At 45.7% G+C, this 21537-nt stretch overlaps 1 protein-coding gene across 2 annotated transcripts in view; it reads left to right on the forward strand.

The window, feature by feature from the left end:
• CACNA1I (calcium voltage-gated channel subunit alpha1 I) overlaps positions 1-21537 on the forward strand; it is a 614989-nt gene that overhangs the window by 339358 nt on the left and 254094 nt on the right. For both annotated transcript variants that reach the window (XM_068252020.1, XM_068252021.1), the window contains one exon: positions 14066-14183. In XM_068252020.1, the coding sequence (XP_068108121.1) occupies positions 14066-14183 (118 nt within the window). The remainder of the gene's footprint in view (positions 1-14065; positions 14184-21537) is intronic.

The following is a 21537-nucleotide window of genomic DNA, read 5'->3' on the forward strand; positions in this document are numbered from 1 at the left end:
TAGGTAGTAGAAATCTTACAGAACGGACAGGTTTTGGGGTAGTCCATCTCTTCATGGGGGATTCTCAGCATGGCCTTTATTTTTTTATAAAGGCATTCCATGAAAATGATTAATACAAAGATGCTGGCCAGCCTCCCTGCTCGCTGCGCACTATTTTGGCAGTTGGACGGAGCAACTGGCATTCACTAAGTGCTTTTAAATATAAAGAAAACCCTGAGAACCCCCTATGGGAAGATGGGCTAGTCCAAAATCTGTCGGTAATCTCAGATTTCTACTACCTACTGTAAGTGACAGCTATATAGGAGAAAAGTAATTTATGGCTCATTTTACTCTGGGAGAAATGTACTTCTTATTTGTATGTGTTTTAAATTTTAAGATTTGGGCGACAATTCCTCTTTAAGGACATCTGAAATGAGAGGGATATGGAGGCTGCCATATTTAATTCCTTGTAAACAATGCACATTGCCTGGCTGCCCTGCTGATCCTCTAATACATTTAGTCATAGACCAGGCATGGGCAAACTTGGCCCTGCAGCTGTTAACCTCCCTGGCGGTTTATTTTTTCTGCAAAAATTGCAGAAATCCAATTTTTTTTTATTTATTTTTTTGTTTCATGTAAAGCTACCAGAGTGGTAGCTACATGAAACACCACTAGAGGGCGCATGTGTCCCTCTAGTTCGATCGTCGCCGGCATCTATAGCAAACAGAGGAACGCGTATATAACGCGTTCCCCTGTTTGGCTTCTCCTGGCGCCATGGCGGCGATCGGAATGACGTCATGGACGTCAGCCGACATCCTGATGTCAGACGCCTCCGATCCAGCCCACAGCTCTGCCCGGAACTCATTGGTCCGGGCAGCGCAGGGCTCTGGCGGGGTGGACTCTTGCGCCGCTGCGTGCGGGCGATCACCGCAGAGCGGCGGCGATCAAGCTGTACGTGCGGCTAGCAAAGTGCTAGCTGCGCGTACAGCACTTTACATGGTGAAAATCGCCCCACCAGGGGCTAAGATCTCCTCCTGCGCGGCAAAGCCCGAGCTCAGCTCGGGCTTACCGCCAGGGAGGTTAAGGAACTACAAGTCCCACAATGCATTGCAGGAGTCTTACAGCCACAGTCATGACTCATAAAGGCAAATGCATTGTGGGACTTGTAGTTCCTTAACAGCTGGAGGGCCAGGTTTCAGATTTTTCTGATGGAAGTGTGACTGCATTAGCCACATGCTTGTGTCAGGTGTGTCATTTACATACATGTGTAGCCATAGAGATCAGCAGGACTGCCAGGCAACTGGTATTGTTTAACAGGAAATATAATATAGCAGCCAGCATATCTCTCTTAGTTCAGGTGTCCTTCAGTGTTGGGCAAGACATGGAGGCTGTGGTCAGAGCTGTGGCTGGATAGTGTACTGGTTAAAGGCACCACCTCTGACATAGAAGAGCAGGGTTAGAATCCTGGCTGAAGCCAGCACCTTTTCAGAAAGGAGTCCTCGGGCAAGACTACTTAAAGGGGAACTTCAGCCTAAACAAACATACTGTTATTAAGTTACATTAGTTATGTTAATTAGAACAGATAGATAATATAATCTTTTACCCACCCTGTTTTAAAAGAACAGGCAAATGTTTGTGATTCATGGAGGCTGTCATCTTTGTCATGGGGGCAGCCATCTTTTTGGTTGAAAGGAGGTGACAAGGAGCAGGAGACACAGTTCCAACTGTCCTAATAACCCCTCCCAGTGCCACACACTAGGCTTCAAATGTCAAATTTAAAATGTAAAAAAAAAAAACAAATTGCACCAAAACAGCAGAACGAGAACAACAACATCAGAAATCTTATCATGCTTTGCACAGCATAAGGGGAAAACTGCCCGGGCAGTTCTCTTCTGTGCAGCTAAAAATGAGGCTTGTATAAGAGAAACAAAGTTCTGATGCTGTGAAACTGTTAAAGAAACACCAAGCCTTTTCAGTGCTGCTGAGTCGATTTTTAGTCCGGAGGTTCACTTTAACACTGCAGGATCGGCCTATTGAGTGTGCCCTAGTGGCTGCAGCTCTCAAGCACTTTGAGTCCACCAGGAGAAAAGCCCTATACAAATGTTAGCATCAGAATGATATATATAAGGACCATAAAACAACCTGCCATAAAATAGGGAAAAGGGGACAATTGATATCATGTTGAGGGCACTGAAATGACCAGAAACGCTGCTATAAAATTAGTTAATCAGTCCAAATAGAATTGTTCATTTGACTGCTGCAATGCTCCTGAGAGGGAGGGATTTCTCCATCAGGCTAGGAGGATTGTTAAAGCTTGAAAAGGAAGAAGTTAGTTAACCGCAATAATAATTTGATAAAAAGGGGATTAGTTCTGTGCCCAAGTATTCAGCGAAAGAACCGGCTCACTGAAAAGACAAATCCATCTTAAGGAGGATGAGAATATTATCTGGTATTGGACTATTGAGACTGGCAGTTTAGCTCTTACTAACTGTGAGTCCTGAAATCCGTGTGTGTGTGTGTGTGTGTGTTGAGTGTGTGTGTGTTAAAGTGTGTGTGTGTGTGTTGAGTGTGTGAGTGTGTGTGTGTTGAGTGTGTGTGTGTTGAGTGTGTGTTGAGTGTGTGTGTGTGTTGAGTGTGTGTGTGTGTGTGTTTGAGTGTGTGTGTGTGAGTGTGTGTGTTGAGTGTGTGTGTGTTGAGTGTGTGAGTGTGTGTGTGTGTGTTGAGTGTGTGTTGAGTGTGTGTGTGTGTGTGTGTGTGTGTGAGCGTGTGTGTGTGTTGAGTGTGTGTGTGTGTGTGTGTGTTGAGTGTGTGTGTGTGTGTGTGTTGTGTGTGTGTGTGTTGAGTGTGTGTGTGTGTGTGTGTGTGTGTTGAGTGTGTGTGTGTGTGTGTGTTGTGGTGTGTGTGTGTTGTGGTGTTTTGTGTGTATGGTGTGTGTGTGTGTGTGTGTGTGTGTGTGTGTGTGTGTGTGTGTGTGTGTGTGTGTGTGTGTGTGTGTGTGTGTGTGTGTGTGTGTGTGTGTGTGTGTGTGTTGAGTGTGTGTGTGTTTGCAGGTTTGGATGTAGACATTTTGCCTCCTAAAACAATACATTGGGAGAACGCCCAACCCCAGCTTCACGTGTGTGTGCTAAGCCAGACTGTGGAGGAGAGGCACATTGGGCTGTGCATTGCAGGCACTGGCACTACGCTTACCTGCTTCCACCAAGACAGCATCTCCTTCGTTTTGGCCCGCAGCATCCCGGCTCCGATCTCCATGATCCACGGCTGCACTGGCGAGGCGTCACTCACCCACTCTCAGCAGATTAGCGATGGGATCACCAGCCATACGTAAAGTCCTGCTTCCTCTCTGACTACAGCAGCACCTCATGTGACCCAGAAGAATGTAACAGGTCACATGAGGCACCGCTGTAGCCAGCCATGGATATCGCTGGGTGGGCAGATGGAGATCCCATCGTTGGAACACTGAGAGCAGGGACCCTATCCAATTACCAAACTCGCCAGCGCTAAGTGCTGGCGAGTTCTTAAATTAGGCATCAGCAAAGTCGCCTAGTGCAATTGCATTTAACACCCCCCAGGGTGGAAAAGAACTCGCTTGGGCGATATAATCGCCCAGCAAGTTCCTTTCCCCCTATGCAATTGCATTTCGCACCCTCTGGGAAGCGATGCTTCTCGCCAAACATAGGTGTTAACTTTTCACCTGCTCTGAGCAGGCGAAAAGACCTATCGCTGCTGTCAGCGGGCTGTGTGGCCAGCGGGCTGTGTGGCCAGCGATGTGGAGCGAGGCATTTGTGCCATGGAGATGACATCTCCATGGCACAAATGCCTCGCTCCACATCGCTGGCCACACAGGAGCATCGCTCAGCCTAGTATTCACTTGAGTTATGCTCCTTTACGCAAGGACATCGCTCTGGTGAAACTGGCAATTGAATTTGCCAGTAAATCCTGAGCGATGTGAGGAGATAAGAAGCTTGCATATTTTCAGCTTCTTATCTCCTCGAATTGCATATGGCCCCAGGTGAGTAAAGTGGTGCAGTGCATCAAGTGAGGGGGAGATGGGGAGTGCGAGGAGGGGGATATTTGGGAACATGAGTCACCTATTGCTGCCCTCTAATTGTTGATGCCCTGAAGCAAGTTACTTCATGGAAGAACCCCCCCGTGTGTGTGTATGTCTTAGTGTGTGTGTCCTCTGAGATCCATGGCAATGTGTGTGCAGTTGTCATCAAGGAAGAAAAAGAAGATAGACTCCGGGCACCTTCCGTCCTGTTTATTGATTCAAGGTTGCACGGGACAAAGTTACAGACATACCAAGAGAGCGTCCATCTAATGGTCTGAGCGGTGGCGGTGTGATGGAGGTGGAGGTGCTGGGCACCGAGTGGGGCTTGCGTCGGCCGTTTCGCGTCTCTCTAGACGATTGGTCATGCTGCGTACCTCAATGTGTGTGCACCCTGGGGGGTCCATGGCTTTATACAGTATGTGTGTCTGCAGAGGTCCATGGCTGAGTGTGCATCCTGAGATCTATGGCTGTGTGTGTGTGTGTGTGTGTGTGTGTGTGTGCGTGCGTGCGTGCGTGCGTGCGTGTGTTGTGATCCATGAACTTGTGTGCACATGTGTTTACTATGTGTGTGTGTGTGTCCTAAGATCTAAGGCTGTGTCTGTATGTATTAGCTTCTTTAGAGAGAACTACAGTCTTTCAAAAATTAGTTAAAAACTTTTTCATTTGTATGAGTAGTCTTCATGAATAACATCAGAAGAAATTTTCATGAAACCAACAAATATCATGGTCTGGCTTGACTTGGTGAACATTTGAACATTTAGGTTAGGCAACGACTAACGTTCGTTTCGGGCTTTCCTTTTAGCCCTTCATCAGGCCATCATATATATTGAAATTATGTATGTCCTAGGGTAGCCTAGGTGCTAGATCCAACTACATAGCCAATAGCATCAATGTAACCTGCATTCCCATTATTTTTATGTCTGTCGCATTTTCACCAATGCCAGTTTCCATTTTACCAATTTGCTGATTCTATGTTTTCCCGATTCTCAAGGAGTATTTTATTAGTTTATATAGTTTATGAGAGAATGCAAAAAAAAATGGAAATCGGAAAAAATGGATTTTAAAAACGGAAAATCAGACTTGTGATTGTTCCAAAATTACAGCAGTGATACAATTTTGCAGAAAAATTCTTCATTCTCTGATTGGTCCAATGCTTCTGAGTTCTGTGAGTAGCTAAAAAATTACAGAGTTGCGGTAAATTGGATTTTTGCGGAATTCCGATTTCTGTTTTCTGATTTCCACGGAATCCGAATGAGAATCTCTACTGCCAGTCAGTCACGTGCCAATCGGCTGCAATTACATGAAGCCAAATGGAAGCACTTGGTAACAGTGTGCATTACATTTGGCATGGGGGGGGGGAGTTACCTGGCATTGGAAGAAAAATCTCATGCAACCGGCGTGCTCAGATGCAACTACATGGAGGCCCACCCGTCTATCACCTGTGCCAAGCGCTACCAAATGCCCAATGGGTGGACCAGAGCAGCTTACAGGTGGTGGTAAATTCATCACTTTCAGCTGATCGTGGGAAAGACCCTTCTTAAGGTACCCATACACTACGTTGATTTCCCACCGATATACAGCAGATTTGATCACTGCGATCGAATCTGCTGTGAAATCGTTAACACAAATGTTGACTGATCAACCAATTACCATCTGAAATCGATCAATTGATCGCCGGCGGGTCCAGAGCACGTCATTAGCAGCGTTTGATTCGGTGACAACCGACGCAGAAATACATCACCTGTCTGCCAGCGCGAGTGCCCGCAGTCTCTCACTTCTTTCAGCGTCTTCTCCGTCTTCACTTCCTGTTCCGTCCTGTGAGTAGGTGAAGTTCAAATGGTAGAGGGCGCTCTACTGTTTGAACGTCTGCTTGTCACAGGATGGGACATTAAGTGAAGAGGAGACAAAGGAGGATGCTGGAAGAAGGGATAGCAGGGACCCGGGGACTTGTGCCAGCAGACAGGTGATGTATTGCTGGGGGGGTGGTGAGTCAGCGGCAGTTCCACAGGTTGTTAATTGATTTCATGCTGAAATCGATTCAAAATCTGTGTGCGGTGTATGGGAAGCCATTAGATCCCTCTCTGATCAGATTCGATCAGAGAGGGATCCACCTGTTGGTCAATCTGGTGGCAATCGACCAGTGTATGGCTACCTTTGCCCTCCTTGTAAACAGATCCCATTTGTTGTTGTTGTTGTTTGTGTAGACTGATAGAAGAACACTGACTGTTCTAGCAAGCTTGCCTCCAAAGTATACTTAGTTGGCTAATTAAACATATTCTAGGCAACACCAGTTTTCTCTTTTATCCACTTAATTCCTGGAAGTGTAAAATCCTTTTAAATCCCATTAGATATAAACATTGAATCTGATAGCTTAGCATGAAAGAAAGAGTCTAAAGCCAAAATCTTTTCTTCGAATGTTTGCTCATAAAACCTTTTTTATTGGAATAAGAACCCGGGTTAGGGCGTTAACAGCAGGCCCCGCAGGAAGTCCTAGTGCTGCTGCTCGGATGACATAATCCTGCTGTGCTGACTGCACGAGGGCGGGCACAGACTGGGCTTCCTGAGTAGACCGTGGCCTCCAGGGCAAGATCTGTGTGGGACAAGATGAGTTTTAAGAGTGATTTATTTAACAATGGCTACTAAAGCTTTTTTTACACTGCTGCCGTAGAATGTCTACAGAGATGTAGGACAAGAATTGTGCTTCAAAAGAGGAACCGTAACCATAGATTGAACTTCACCCCAATCAGTACCTGATACCACATTTCGCATGAGCAATCTTTTCCTTTTCACAAATGGATCATCAGGGGGCGCTGTATGACTGATATTGTGGTGAAACCCCTCCCACAGTGTGATGTCAGGACCATGGTCCTTACAGTTTACACTCTGTGAGCCTTGTTGCATTGTGGGAAATAACAGCTGTTGCCAACTGCTAGCACTCTGCACTCAGTATCTTTCTCCGTGCATATGCACTGTATATCTTTAAAAATAAACAACCTTTTAGCCTATCGCATTGTTAGGGGGTGTGGTTATAGCTAATGGCAGTTGGTTCTGTCTGTGTTTTTTTTTTTCATGTCTGCCAGTAGTAAAGATGATGACATGCAGGCTCATTGAAACAATATGAACAAATTACATGACGAATATCAATTATTTATTGATCTCTCTTCTATTTTTTTCCCTCTTTTCGCTGAAGTTCCTTTTTTTAAATCAGACAAATCATGACCAACATTGGCCAAACAAAAAAAAAGAAACAAAGATGTCCTATTCTATGAAAGACATGGAACTTGATTCACTAAGCTGTGCTGCTACAGCAGCACAACGTAATGATTGACCACAGGGGAATCTTATAATTCCCTGCGCACACTAGGCAGCCATTGCGTGCACAGCCAACTACGCTGTGTTTAAAGAATGCTTCGTTACATGTAACTATCACTCCACTGAAACCGCCTTGAGCCCGGCGGGTCCAGCATAGAGATGAGCATAATGGCGTAATTACGATTTTGCGAAATTTCGCGTAATTAGTGTAATTACGTTTATGGCCGTAAGTACATAATCGTAATGAAGAAGGATTTCGCGAAATTTCGCGTAAGCGTAATTTTCACGTATTTTTTGCATTGCAAGGGGTATTACGAAATTAATGCGTATGGCCATGCTCCCGAAGCGGAAAAGTTGACGCATGGATCAATGTTAGGTAGCCGCCAACTTTAAGAGTTAATAGCAAAGCCCCCTTAAATGCTAAGAGCCTCAAATTTGGAGAATATATTAAGGAGATCAGGAGGAATAAGAGGAAAATTTTTTTTTTCAAAAAGACCTTATAGTTTTTGAGAAAATCGATGTTAAAGTTTCAAAGGAAAAATGTAAACATTTAAAAACCCGCCGACTTTAACGGTTAATAGGAAAGCCTGCTTAAAGTTTAGGAACACCAAATTCCCAGGGTATATTAAGGGGATCAGTGGGAATAAGAGGAAAAATTTTTTTTCAAAAAGACCTTATAGTTTTTGAGAAAATCGATTTTTAAGTTTCAAGGGCGAAAATGTCTTTTAAATGCGGAAAATGTCAGTTTTTTTTTTGCACAGGTAACAATAGTGTATTATTTTCATAGATTCCCCCAAGTGGGAAGAGTTTTACTTACTTCGTTCTGAGTGTGGGAAATATAAAAAAAAACGACGTGAGGTCCCCCCTCCCAGACCTCTTTAACCCCTTGTCCCCCATGCAGGCTGGGATAGCCAGAATGCGGAGCACCGGCCGCGTGGGGCTCCGCACCCTGACTATACCAGCCCGCATGGTCCATGGATTGGGGGGTCTCGGAAGGGGAGGGGCAGCCAAGCTTTCCCCTCCCCCTCCGAGCCCTTGTCCAATCCAAGGACAAGGGGCTCTTCTCCACCTCCGATGGGCGGTGGAGGTGGAGGCCGCGATTTCCTGGGGGAGGGGGGTTCATGGTGGAATCTGGGAGTCCCCTTTAAAAAGGGGTCCCCCAGATGCCCACCCCCCCTCCCAGGAGAAATGAGTATAGAGGTACTTGTACCCCTTACCCATTTCCTTTAAGAGTTAAAAGTAAATAAACACACAAACACTTTCTGATTTGAAGGAACCCCATTGGTCTGCTAAGGACCAATGGGGCTCCTTGGAGCCAAAATACAAAGATGCTTTAGAGAGCTCTGAGCTATATAGCTCAGAGCTCTGTCGGGTCCGTGCAGCGCAGACGCGTATGCGGCGGCGGCGAGTGACGTCGGGTGAGGCGTAGTTACAATGTAACAAAGTTGTTACATTGTAATAACTTTGTTACATTGTAACTGATAGAACATTTCCGAGGCTATTTCGAGGGATCATTTATTTAAAGGGACAGGTAAGTATTAATGGTTAATTAAGAATATTAAAGGACTTTTTCCGTGGTTATGTTTTTTGTTCAATTAAAATACTTTTTCTAAGTGTTTGTGTGTTTATTTACTTTTAACTCTTAAAGGAAATGGGTAAGGGGTACAAGTACCTCTATACTCATTTCTCCTGGGAGGGGGGGTGGGCATCTGGGGGACCCCTTTTTAAAGGGGACTCCCAGATTCCACCATGAACCCCCCCCCCCCAGGAAATCGCGGCCTCCACCTCCACCGCCCATCGGAGGTGGAGAAGAGCCCCTTGTCCTTGGATTGGACAAGGGCTCGGAGGGGGAGGGGAAAGCTTGGCTGCCCCTCCCCTTCCGAGACCCCCCAATCCATGGACCATGCGGGCTGGTATAGTAAGGGTGCGGAGCCCCACGCAGCCGGTGCTCCGCATTCTGGCTATCCCAGCCTGCATGGGGGACAAGGGGTTAAAGAGGTCTGGGAGGGGGGACCCCACGTCGTTTTTTTTTTATATTTCCCACACTCAGAACGAAGTAAGTAAAACTCTTCCCACTTGGGGGAATCTATGAAAATAATACACTATTGTTACCTGTGCAAAAAAAACTGACATTTTCTGCATTTAAAAGACATTTCCGTCCTTGAAACTTAAAAATCGATTTTCTCAAAAACTATAAGGTCTTTTTGAAAAAAAAAATGTTCCTCTTATTCCCACTGATCCCCTAATATACCCTGGGAATTTGGTGTTCCTAAACTTTAAGCAGGCTTTGCTATTAACCGTTAAAGTCGGCGGGTTTTTAAATGTTTACATTTTTCCTTTGAAACTTTAACATCGATTTTCTCAAAAACTATAAGGTCTTTTTGAAAAAATGTTTTTTCCTCTTATTCCTCCTGATCTCCTTAATATATTCTCCAAATTTGAGGCTCTTAGCATTTAAGAGGGCTTTGCTATTAACCCTTAAATTCGGCGGCTTTTTTATATTATACGGAGCGTTACGGTTTAACGCGAAATTACGGTAGCGTTTAATGCGAAATTACGGCATGAACGAAACGTGAAATTACGCGTTGAAAATTACGCTTACGGTATTTTCAATTACGATTTTAATGGCAATTACGCTACTGTAATTTCGCATCGTAATCGCAAATTTCGCATGCGTAATTTTAGTAATGCGAAATTACGAAAATTTCAGCTCAACTCTAGTCCAGCAGTTTCAAAGAACGATATTGCTGCCCTTTGATTGGCCCAGTAGCCTGACTGTCACTTGACAGTCAGGCTACTGGGCCAATCAAAGTGCAGCAATATCTGTTTGAATCGATCGTTACATATAACAAAGTACTCTTTAAACACAGTGTAATTGGCTGCGCGGCTGTTACTGCATAGAGTGCGCAGGGAATTATAACACTCCCTGTGGTCATTAAGCTACGCTGCTGTAGCAGCACAGCTTAGTGAATCAAGCCCATGGTTTGTTACAGAAGCATATACCGTATATACTCGAATATAAACTGACCCGCTTACAAGCCGAGGTACCCACTTTTCCCTTACAAACCAGGAAAAAGTCATTGACTGACATATAAGCCCCCTCCCCAGTATAGCCCACTCCACAGTAGCCATATGTGTCCCCAGTACAAGTCAGCATGTCCCCAGTACAAGTCAGCACCCCTCCCCATAGCCAGATGTGCAACAAGGATGATAGCTGTGTCTCAAGATGCCACTAGATGCCATCATAGATATGAGACACAGCGATTGCTAAACAGGAAGAACCCCCGATCATTGCACCGCTGACATGTTTCTTGCACACTCCGCTCCACAAGCCGGGGGACACAGGTAGTCTTGAGCAGCGCACTCTGCACACCATGTTGCAGGGGATGGGGGGCACAGACACAGTAAGGATCCAGCTGGCAAGAGCAGGATCACTAGTGCACGATCCTTACACTCCTCTGCCAGTAACAAAACCTGCTCCACCATCCGCTCTGCTCCACTAACTCGCATATAAGCCGAGGAGATAACTTTTCAAAACATGCTGAAAAATTAGGCTTATATGCGAGTATATACAGTATACTAGTAGGGACATGACAAGGATGTATCGCCCCCCAGCAAAAAAGATAGCATAGGGCCCTCTAGGTCCCTCTAGGTCCATCCCAGCCAACCAATTAAAACAATGTATATGTTACGGCCAGAACCCGAAGTGTGGCCACTTCTAGTTCTGGCCGGCCACTTCGGGTTCTGGCCGGCCAATATGCGAAGTGGCCGCAGCGCTGCGGCCAATGTGAGAAATGTTTTGTTGACGCCGTCTCGCCGCGGCCAAATTGATGACAAACTTGCTTAATTTTAATGAAATGTAGCCGGCGGCAATGTCATAGATGAAGCCGCCGGCTTTCGCGCACTGCCTCTCCCCGATCCACCCTCCCTCCTCTCCCCGCCTCCCATTACAATACATAGCAGCCGGGCGGGGACATGCAGCCGGAGAGTCGTTCGTCGCGGCAGGGGAATCCTGCCGTTCCTGCAGAGCGGGTGCTGGCAGAAGCGATGTCTGCAGCCTCCCCCGCTCTGCTGCCCCTGCTGCGACGAACGACTCTCCGGCTGCATGTCCCCGCCCGGCTGCTACGTATTGTATGGGAGGCGGCGAGAGGAGGGAGGGGGGATCGGGGAGAGGCAGTGCGCGAAAGCCGGAGGCTTCATCTATTCTATGACATTGCCGCCGGCTACATTTCATTAAATTAAGCAAGTTTGTCATCAATTTGGCCGGGCGAGACGGCTGTAAACATTACATTTCTCACATTGGCCGCAGCGCTGCGGCCACTTCGCATATTGGCCGGCCAGAACCCGAAGTGGCCGGCCAGAACTAGAAGTGGCCACACTTCGGGTTCTGGCCGTAACATATATATAAAATACTTCCAAACACACACCTTCACACACCATTCTGCCACCCTCTCCCACCATGCAGAGTGGTGTAGTATTTTCCTGTTCCAGTTCTGCACTCAGTAGGTCTCCCCCATACATCACAACTGCATATTGGGGAGAGGTGCATCATGGGAAACTGCAGTTGGTTACTTACAGAGGACCTCAAGAGTAAATAAGAAAATCCGACAGCCTGCAAGTAAAGGAAAGTTATATTTACCCGAGAAGCCTTGTCCCGCGATGCCGTTCCGAAGTCCCTGCGTCACCCGACTTCCCGGCCCTGCCTCCTCTCTCTCCCCGGAGAAAAATGCCAAGCTATTTACTGTTTTCAAATGCATTTCCTGAACGGCAGTTGCTAAGTCTCATCACCAAAATTGTGTGCACGTGTGTAGGGAGGCTGACTGGTATCTTACTGTTTTGGCAGTTAGAATTAGCAACTGCCGTTCAGGGAATGCTTTTGAAAACCAAGAAAACCCAGAGAATCCCCCATAAGGAAATGGATTAGTCCAAAACCTGTCGGTTCTGTAAGATTTTAACTGCTTACTTTTTCACTGGAGTGGTCCTTTAAAGCTGAATTATTACAAATACCTTCTGTTTAAGAAGGCATAATTCCATTCAGTGTTACTATTTTCAGTCTCTTTTAGCCCCTTTTACTCTCCTAGTAGTTCTGGGTCACCCTGAGCTATTTGGGTATTCTGTGAAACAATGGTCTTATGATGGCATCTTGAAACGTGGCAAGAATCTGGAGATCAGATTGTTCGGGAGTTCCCAGCCATGAACCTTCACGAGCTTTCTCACTCGGCTGGTTTCATGCTTCAGAATAATCAAATAATTTAGTAATCAAACAGGGAGAGTGGGACCTGCTTGTAATTGCTAGAGCAGGTGTTTGAGACAAGGAGACCTTTATCACCACAGTCCCCAGGAGCCGTATTAAGCTGTTAGGCTAATTAAATCTCCAACATTTATTAAATCCCAGAATATTAGTTTTTCGATGGACTGTCCCTTTCAGCTCTGTGTAGTACGTTGCTTTAAAGAGACTCTGTAGCAAACTTTTCATCCTTATTTCTTCTATCCTATAAGTTCCTTTACCTGTTCTAATGTGCTCTGTCTAACTGCAGCCTTTCCTACTTGCACAGTGGCTGTATTATCTAATCTTCTCTCCTGTGTCGGCTCTGTCAGGCTCAGGTAGTCAGGCTGGAATGTGATGTGCTGCTTGTGATAGGATAGAAGCTATACACACCCTCTCCAGGCACCCTGTACACTCTGTATGACTCACACACTGAGCTCCTCTCAGCCTATCACTTGCTATGTCTTTTGTTTGTAAACACTGCATACAAATGGCAATTACAATCCAGAATCGCAGCAGGGAGTGGCAGAAACAGCACAGAGGGGCCCAGGAGAACATAATGAATAGAATGGTATGCTTTTTATTGTAAGAATTTTAGAGTACAGATTCTCTTTAAGGTGGAAGCTACAATCCTAGCAGAAATGTTCTCCTAGACCCGTGCAGTTGTTCATTTGCAGAGCTTGTTTTTGAAAGCACGAGTAGGGATGGCCGAACATTTTTTCCGACTAACAACCATTCACATTTTGCTGCCTGTCCAAAATCTGCTTTCACATTCAACATTGAAGTAATGGCCACTGATTTTAATGGATAGCCCCCATACATGCTAGAATCATCTAATTTGCAAAGTATGGTAAGGAGAAGAAGGGGAAAAACATCTTTCAAAAAGACCTTGTAGTTTTTGAGAAAATCAATTGTAAACTTACAATAGAAAAGAAGTGCTCGGGAAAAATGCTTAGAAAACCACTTAGCACAAAAACGAATCACCCACTCAAGCGCCGGGAATCGAAAAAAAAAAATAAGCATCAAAAACCGCCCATGCTAACGGCTACAGGAAAGGAACGCAATGTGAACAAGACCTAAAAAAGAAAACAAATCAGTGATCTGAGCTGAATAATTAAGGTAACCACTGCACTGATTCCGAGCAGCATACTGCTGTTTTCTCACACTGTACAGCTCAATGATTGAGCAGGATAGGAGGTATGATATCTCCCAGCACTAGCTGTAGTGTGAGCTGGGGAAAAGGGGGTGGGATGTTATTTTTTTACATTTGACATTACTTTGTGATAAAAGTGGGTAGGGTAACTGTATAGTCAAAAGGGGATATGAGAGCGTTTTATTTACTATGTCCAGCTGTAGGTTTGCTATAGTTCGTTTTTACATGTGTCGCCTGTGTAAGAGATAAGTGTTGTTACAGATGCACGGTCGACAAAAGTAACCAATGTTTGTTTACCTTGCAGTATTCTCGGAATGCACATTTTTGGATGTAAATTCAGCCTAAGAACAGATTCCGGAGACACTGTTCCTGACCGGAAAAACTTTGATTCTCTACTGTGGGCCATAGTAACAGTGTTCCAGGTTTGTACCTCAAATATTGTGGAAACTCTGAGGGGCAACTCTTGTCTTACCCAACATGGCACTCAGCCTACCCTTCTCTGGTCCCACTCTACTCCCCAAGATACATAGGCAAGATCACTCAGGACAAGAAATGGTGGAAAGTATTTATTGAGGCCCTTTGCTCCCGGGGGATACATGGGGATTAGGCCAAGTAAGTCCCCTTGTGCCACCAAAACAACCTCTCACTTGCCAAGTTATGAACTCTGCCAGACTTTTGAAAATGTCTGGTGGTATTATGGAAACGCATCATTTGCAGCAGATTCTTTAAAGGGAAGGTCCAAGCAAAATAAAAAAAAATGAGTTTCACTTACCTGGGGCTTCTACCAGCCCCATGCAGCCATCCTGTGCCCTCGTAGTCCCTCACTGCTGCTCCAGTCCCCCGCTGGCAGCTTGCCGACCTGGGAGGTCGGCGGGCCGCATTGCGTACATTTTTACGCATTCACGCTAATGCAGAAAGCCTTGATAAAGTATTATTATTTTTTCTATGCCTTAACTATGCCTCCTGCAGTGTGAGATCGTCTGCTTGTCATCCTGTAGCTCTCCCCATTCGTGTTGTGCCAGATCCCATATCATGTCCTGTAGTCATGCAGCTCTCCCCTTTCGTATCCTGTCCGGCAGAGGTAGGGGGGTAACACTGCAGAGGGAATCCGCTCTCATGTCAAACAGCCCCACCCCCCTTCTCCTCCTTGTAAGTATTACGCAGGGGAATCCCCTCTTACATCCCCTGTAGGTAGCTTGACAGAGGGAATCCCCCTCTTATGTCACCACCCGTGATTACTTATGATTCAAGTGGGTGATCATCCCAGCTCTCATACACACTAAGAGAGGTTTGGCACTTCACAGTGTAAAAAAGACTGAACAGGTTTTTCCCAAAAATCATAAATATATATGCTTCACTGTTAATGCTTCACTCTTTATAAAACTGACCAAATGTCCACTAAAAAAATATGACAGGCACGCATATGCTTCACTGATATTACTTCACTCTTGTTAATTTCAGGATTTTTTTTTTTTTTTTGCCAAAAACCAACCCACAATCTCCCGCTCTCGCTATCAGTTCACATACTCACTAATAGAGGTTTGGAGCTTCACAGTGTAAAAAGGACTGTTATATTTTTTTATTGGATATTTGTTTAGTTTTATATAGAGTGAAGCATTAACAGTGAAGCATATACATGCGTTCATATTTCTTCTGGGAAAAACTTGTTCAGTCCTTTTTACACTGTGAAGCGCTTCACTGATATTACTTCACTCTTGCTAATTTCAGGAAAAAACTTTTTTTGCCAAAAAGCAACCCTTTTAGATACACATTGGGCTTGATTCACAAAGCCGTGCTAACTGTTTAACCACTTGAGGACCCACCCTTTACCCCCCCTTAAGGACCAGCGCTGTTTTAGCTGATCTGTGCTGGGTGGGCTCTGCAGCCCCCACCACAGATCAGCGTGCAGGCAGAGCGACCAGATCGCCCCCCCTTTTTCCCCACTAGGGGGATGATGTGCTGGGGGGGTCTGATCGCTCCTGCCTGCCGGGTGTTGCGGGGGGGGGGCACCTCAAAGCCCCCCTCTGCGGCGAAATCCTCCCCCTCCCTCTCCTACCTGGCCCCCCCTGGAGATCCGGGCTGCACAGGACGCTATCCGTCCTGTGCAGCCAGTGACAGGCTGTCTCCTGTCACATGGCGGCGATCCCCAGCCGCTAATTGGCCGGGGATCGCCGATCTGCCTTATGGCGCTGCTGCGCAGCAGCGCCGTACAATGTAAAGAAAGCGGATTATTTCCACTTGTGTTTACATTTAGCCTGCGAGCCGCCATCGGCGGCCCGCAGGCTATTCACGGAGCCCCCCACCGTGAATTGACAGGAAGCAGCCGCTCGCACGAGCGGCTGCTTCCTGATTAATCAGCCTGCAGCTGGCGACGCAATACTGCGTCGCTGGTCCTGCAGCTGCCACTTTGCCGACGCACGGTATAAGCGTGCGGTCGGCAAGTGGTTAAACAGTTAGTCATAAATATATATGGTTCACTGTTAATGCTTCACTCTTTATAAAACTGTTTAAACAGTTAGCACGTGAAATGCCGCTCGCGGACTTTTGCGCGTGCAAAGTGCAGCGATCACGCGATCGCAGACATTTGCATACGATAACGTGGACTTTTGCGCACGCTAAATCCGCGTTATCGCGCGCAAATGTCCGCGATTGCAGCACTTCACGTGCTAACTGTTAGCAGGCTTTGTGAATCAAGCCCAATGTCCCCCTCTCGTTATCAGTTCACATACACACTAAGGCCTGGTGCACACCAAAAACCGCTAGCAGATCCGCAAAATGCTAGCAGATTTTTCTTATTTTTCTGCAGCGTTTCAGCTAGTGTTTTGCGGTTTTGTGTAGCGGTTTTGATGTAGTAGATTTCATGTATTGTTACAGTAAAGCTGTTACTGAACAGCTACTGTAACAAAAAACGCCTGGCAAACCGCTCTGAAGTGCCGTTTTTCAGAGCGGTTTGCGGTTTTTCTATACATAACATTGAGGCAGAAACGCATCCGCAATCCAAAATCTGCAGCAGCCCGGGAGTATGCGTTTCTGCAAAACGCCTCCCGCTCTGGTGTGCACCAGCCCATTGAAATACATTACCCAAGCGGATCCGCACCCGCAAGCAGATCGCAAACTGCAGCCGAACCGCTCTGGTGTGCACTAGGCCTAAGAGAGGTTTGGTGCTTTATAGTGTAAGAAGGACTGTTATATTTTTTTAGTAGACATTTGTTTAGTTTTATATAGAGTGAAGCATTAACAGTGAAGCATATATATGTATTCATGTTTTTTTCAGGGAAAAACTTGTTCAGTCCTTTTTACACTGTGAAGCACTATAAGCGCTTTTATGAGCACTTTTTAGCCAGACTTACATTAAAATCGTGATCGCGGTAAAATCGCTCAGTAAAAAGCGCTTATAGTGTGTCTGAGCCCTTATGCAGAGAAGGGGAGAAATGGTGAGGAGAGAAAAGCTGAAAGAGAAGGAAAAAGATAATTAAGTGACAAGACAATATGCTCTGTACAGCACTGCGAAAGCTGGCGCTATATAAATCCTATGTAATAATAGGCAACAGTTGTCTCTGTGTAGCTGGGTCCGTGTTTTTTGCTACTGCGCATGTGCGCAGCACTGACCCAGCCTCTCACACACAGGCGGACGGGGCCAGGGAGCCGAGCGGGCGGCGTGTGAGCGGACGGCCGGATGTGCGGCGGGTGAGCGGGCGACAGACGCGTGTGGCCGGGTAAGCGGGCGGCGGACACGCGCTGTGAAAAACAGACCTAGAGCCCGTTTTTAAACCAAGAGTACTTCTGAGTGTTTTTCAAATCACCAGTGATTTGAAAAGCGCTTGGCTAATGTTACCCTATGACTGTGTTCTCACAGTAGCGTAGTGATTTTTTTAAAAACTCAAACACACTGCATGTAGCATTTTTTGGAGCGATTCATTCAAAATCGCTCTAAAAATCGCGTTACAAAATCGCTCTCACAAATTGCTAGAGATTGCTATTGTGATTTTGACGTGCTCTAGTCCAGAAAGAAGAGGTATAGGGAGAAATTGAGAATAGCCTGAGATGGAGCAGAGATCTTATCTGTATTGCAGACCCACATCACGCAGAGGCTACTTGCCTGTAATGTGACTCCTGTCCCTGCCAGTTTCATACAAGTCTCATACAAGTCAGAAAGCAGCCCTCCTGGAGTCTAGAGACTGTCAAAAACTTTTCAATTTGTTTAACACCTTATCCAAACATGCAGTCATTATAACAATTGGGAGAGACCAGACAGATTTTTGCCCATGGACCCTCCATGCACAACTCTGCATCATGCTGCCCTCTAATTGCACTTTTATCAGCTAGCCATTGCCTTACAACAAAGTTATGTTTCTACAGTCCTTCAGCTGGCTGTCAGGATTCTCTTTTCACAGAGCCTCCTGATGACTCACTGTGTCAACAAACAAAGCTGCAGGGGATTTGCATAAGCAGGATAAAGTCTCCCATTGATCTCTGGGAGCCTTGCCTGGGCAGAGTAAGTCACAGAGGGTGTGGCTTATCAATATAATTGTATATTATAGTTTATTCACATATTTTTGTACATATATTGTACTGTTTTTGCCTACAATTTTTAACATGGATTGCAATGCTCTGTTTTCATATTCTGAGTTCAGTTCCTCTTTAACCTTTTGCCCGATGCATGTCCAAGTTTAAAAGGCCCCTTCCTGCCCACAAACAAATCTCCCCAACAGGGACGCAAACACCAAAAAAGTCTTGTATAAAGCTGCATACACAGGCTTAATGGTTCTAATATCCCCCACCTATTCAGGCATCGGTGCAAGCTACAGATTGCCCAATCATATTTTCCAAGCCCTCTCTCCTTACCCCTCCTGCTCTGTGCTGCTCCATCCTGCACTGCACATTATTTTCTGCCCCCCTTAGTAGCTACAGAACATGTTGCTAGTCCACAGGCAAGTGACGTGTCTGTACAGCCTCAGCATTGGACTTTCGATCAGGGATTTCCGTATCAATCTTTGCCAGCTGACTGTCCTCATACATGTGAACAGGGTTTCACATTTTAAAGAGAATATGTTACTCCCCCCACCCTTCCCAGGGGACACTTACCTCAGGGATCCAGTGATGGCTTCCCCAAAACCACAGCTGACAAGCATGTCAGTAGCACCTGCAATATTTACCTTCCCTGACTCCAGCACAGTAGTGGCTTTCCTGCCTGAGCCTGATTGGGTCTGCTCTACTTGCGCAGGCACAAGTCAATAGCGTTGGCCTCACTAGTCCCTAAGGACTCGAATTTGTGATTCAAATGAGGCTTAATTGCCACAGCTGTGCAGCTGGGAGAGAGGAGATTAGTTACCCATATGTTACCCATAAGTTACCCATAAGTCCATCGTCTTCTATGCGTCCCAAATGTCTTGCACGTGTCCTATGGGGCAAGCCTCACTACCACGCACTTCCTCCTTCAAGCCCATAGGACACGTGCAAGATGTTTGGAACACTGCAATCTCCAAACGGACCACACGATGAGTATTAAAGCTCAATTACATTTATTATGCAATAGTGACAGCAACGACAGCCCGCTGTTTCGGCCTTAAATGGCCTTTCTCAAGTTGCCAAACAGTTACAGATGTTTGGAACGCAGAGAAGACAACGGACTTATGGGTAAGTAACCCTCTCTCTCCCAGCCGCACAGCTGAGGCAATTAAACCTCATTTGAATCATGAATTTCAGTCCTTAGGGACTCGTGAGCCTAACGCTGCAAGTCACCTGCGCAGTAGAGAAGACCATATCGTGCTTGGCTGTTTCCGCCTGACCCTGATTGGATAGCTGCTGCTGCACCTGTGCTGGATCCCACTTCAGTGTTCAGGGGCTTCAAACGCTGGAATGGCAAGGCTTAGGAGGACCGGGGGAGCCTCATTAGGATCCAGAGGGGGGAGGGGGGGGGGGTTCTTACAGATTACAAGGACCTGTATCGCGAAAAAAAAGTAGGCAGTTAAAATCTGACAGAACCGACAGGTTTTGGGCCAGTCCATCTCCTCATGGGGGATTCTCAGGGTTTTGTTTTCAACAGCATTTTCTGGACAGCAAAGTTTAACTGACAAAATAGTGTGCAAGTGAGTAGGGAGGCTGGCTGGCAGTTAAACTGCTGTTCAGGAAATGCTGTTGAAAACAAGGAAAACCCTGAGAATCTCCCATGAGGAGATGGACTGACCCAAAACCTCTCTGTTCTGTCAGACCTTAACTGCCTACTTTTTTTCATGACTAGCTGATTGCCCGGCGTTGCCCGGGTATGTATTTGGCTGGTGTTGGCTCCGCCCACTTTTTCTAACCCTAACACACAATTACTCAATGACCAAGTTTGTGAGCTTTGCCATCTTTGGCATCAATAATTTGCATTAAAATGAAAAAAATCTCATTGGCTGTTTGTGGTTCCACCCCCTTTTCTGAATTTGAACACCAGTCACCCAATGACCAACTGTAGCAGGTTTGAGGCTTTTTCCATTAACAGTGCAAGAATGGTAGCAATTAAATATTCCACTTGAAAAGCAATAGGTGAAGTTTGATTCACTTTTGTAGGCTTCACCCACTTTTATAAATAATAATCCCAGTCACCCAGTGACCAACTGTGCAAATTTTAAGAACCCTGCCATTAACAGTGTAAGAATGGTTGCAGTTTACATTTTCCCAGTGAAATTTGTATTTCTCTCCACCCACTGATGACCCGGCGTTGTCCGTGTATGTATTTGACTGGTTTTGGCTCCTCCCACTTTTTCTAACCCTAACACACAATTATTCAAAGACCAAGTTTGTGAGTTTTGGGGTCCTTGGCATCAATAATTTGTATTTTCCCATGAACTGAAACAAATCTGATTGACTGTTTGTGGCTCTGTCCCCTTTTCTGAATTTGAACCCCAGTGACCCAATGACCAACTGTACCAGGTTTGAGGTTTGTGCCATTAACAGTGCAAGAATGGCAGCAATTTTAATATGCCCTTTGAAAATCAACAGGTGAATTTTGATTGGCTTTTTTAGGCTCCACCCACTTTTCTGAATATTAATCCCAGTCACCCAGTAACCAGCTGTGCAAAGTTTGAGAACCCTGCCATTAACAGTGAACAAGGGCTGCAGTTTACAATTCCCCCCCCCCCCCAAAAAAAAAATTTGGTTGTGAATCCACCCACTTTTGTAAGCTTGAGTCACTACTTAATGACCAAGTTTGTGAGCTTTCGGGTTCCTGGCATCAAAATTGTGCTAATGGAAGCAGTTTATCCAGTTAAGAAATCTGGCTGTTTGTGGCACCACCCCTTTAGTGAATTTGAACCCCAGACACTTAACGACCGACTGTAGCAGGTTTGAGGCCTCTGCCATTAACAGTGTAAGAATGGCTGCAGTTTCAATATTTCCCTTGAAAATCAATAGGTGAATTTTGATGGGCTCTTGTAGGCTCCACCTACTTTTCCGAATATTAATTCCAGTCACCCAGTGACCAACTGTGTCAAGTTTGAGAACCCTGCCATTAACAGTGTAAGAATAGCTACAGTTTATATTTTCCCATGTAAAAAGTTAGTTATTTTTGGCTCCACCCACTTTTTCTAATCTTGACATACAGTCACTTAATGACCAAGTTTATGAGCTGTTGGGTCTTTGGCATCAATAAGTTGCATTTTACCATTGAAATTAAACAAATCTGATTGTCTGTTTTTGGCCCCGCACCCTTTACAGAATTTAAACCCCAGTCTCCCAGTGATTGACTGTACCCAATTTAAGGCCTCTGCCATTAAAAGTGTATGAATGGCAGCA

The sequence above is a fragment of the Hyperolius riggenbachi genome, chromosome 9 (genome assembly GCF_040937935.1).
Source record: "Hyperolius riggenbachi isolate aHypRig1 chromosome 9, aHypRig1.pri, whole genome shotgun sequence".
In the NCBI taxonomy this organism is placed as follows: domain Eukaryota; kingdom Metazoa; phylum Chordata; class Amphibia; order Anura; family Hyperoliidae; genus Hyperolius; species Hyperolius riggenbachi.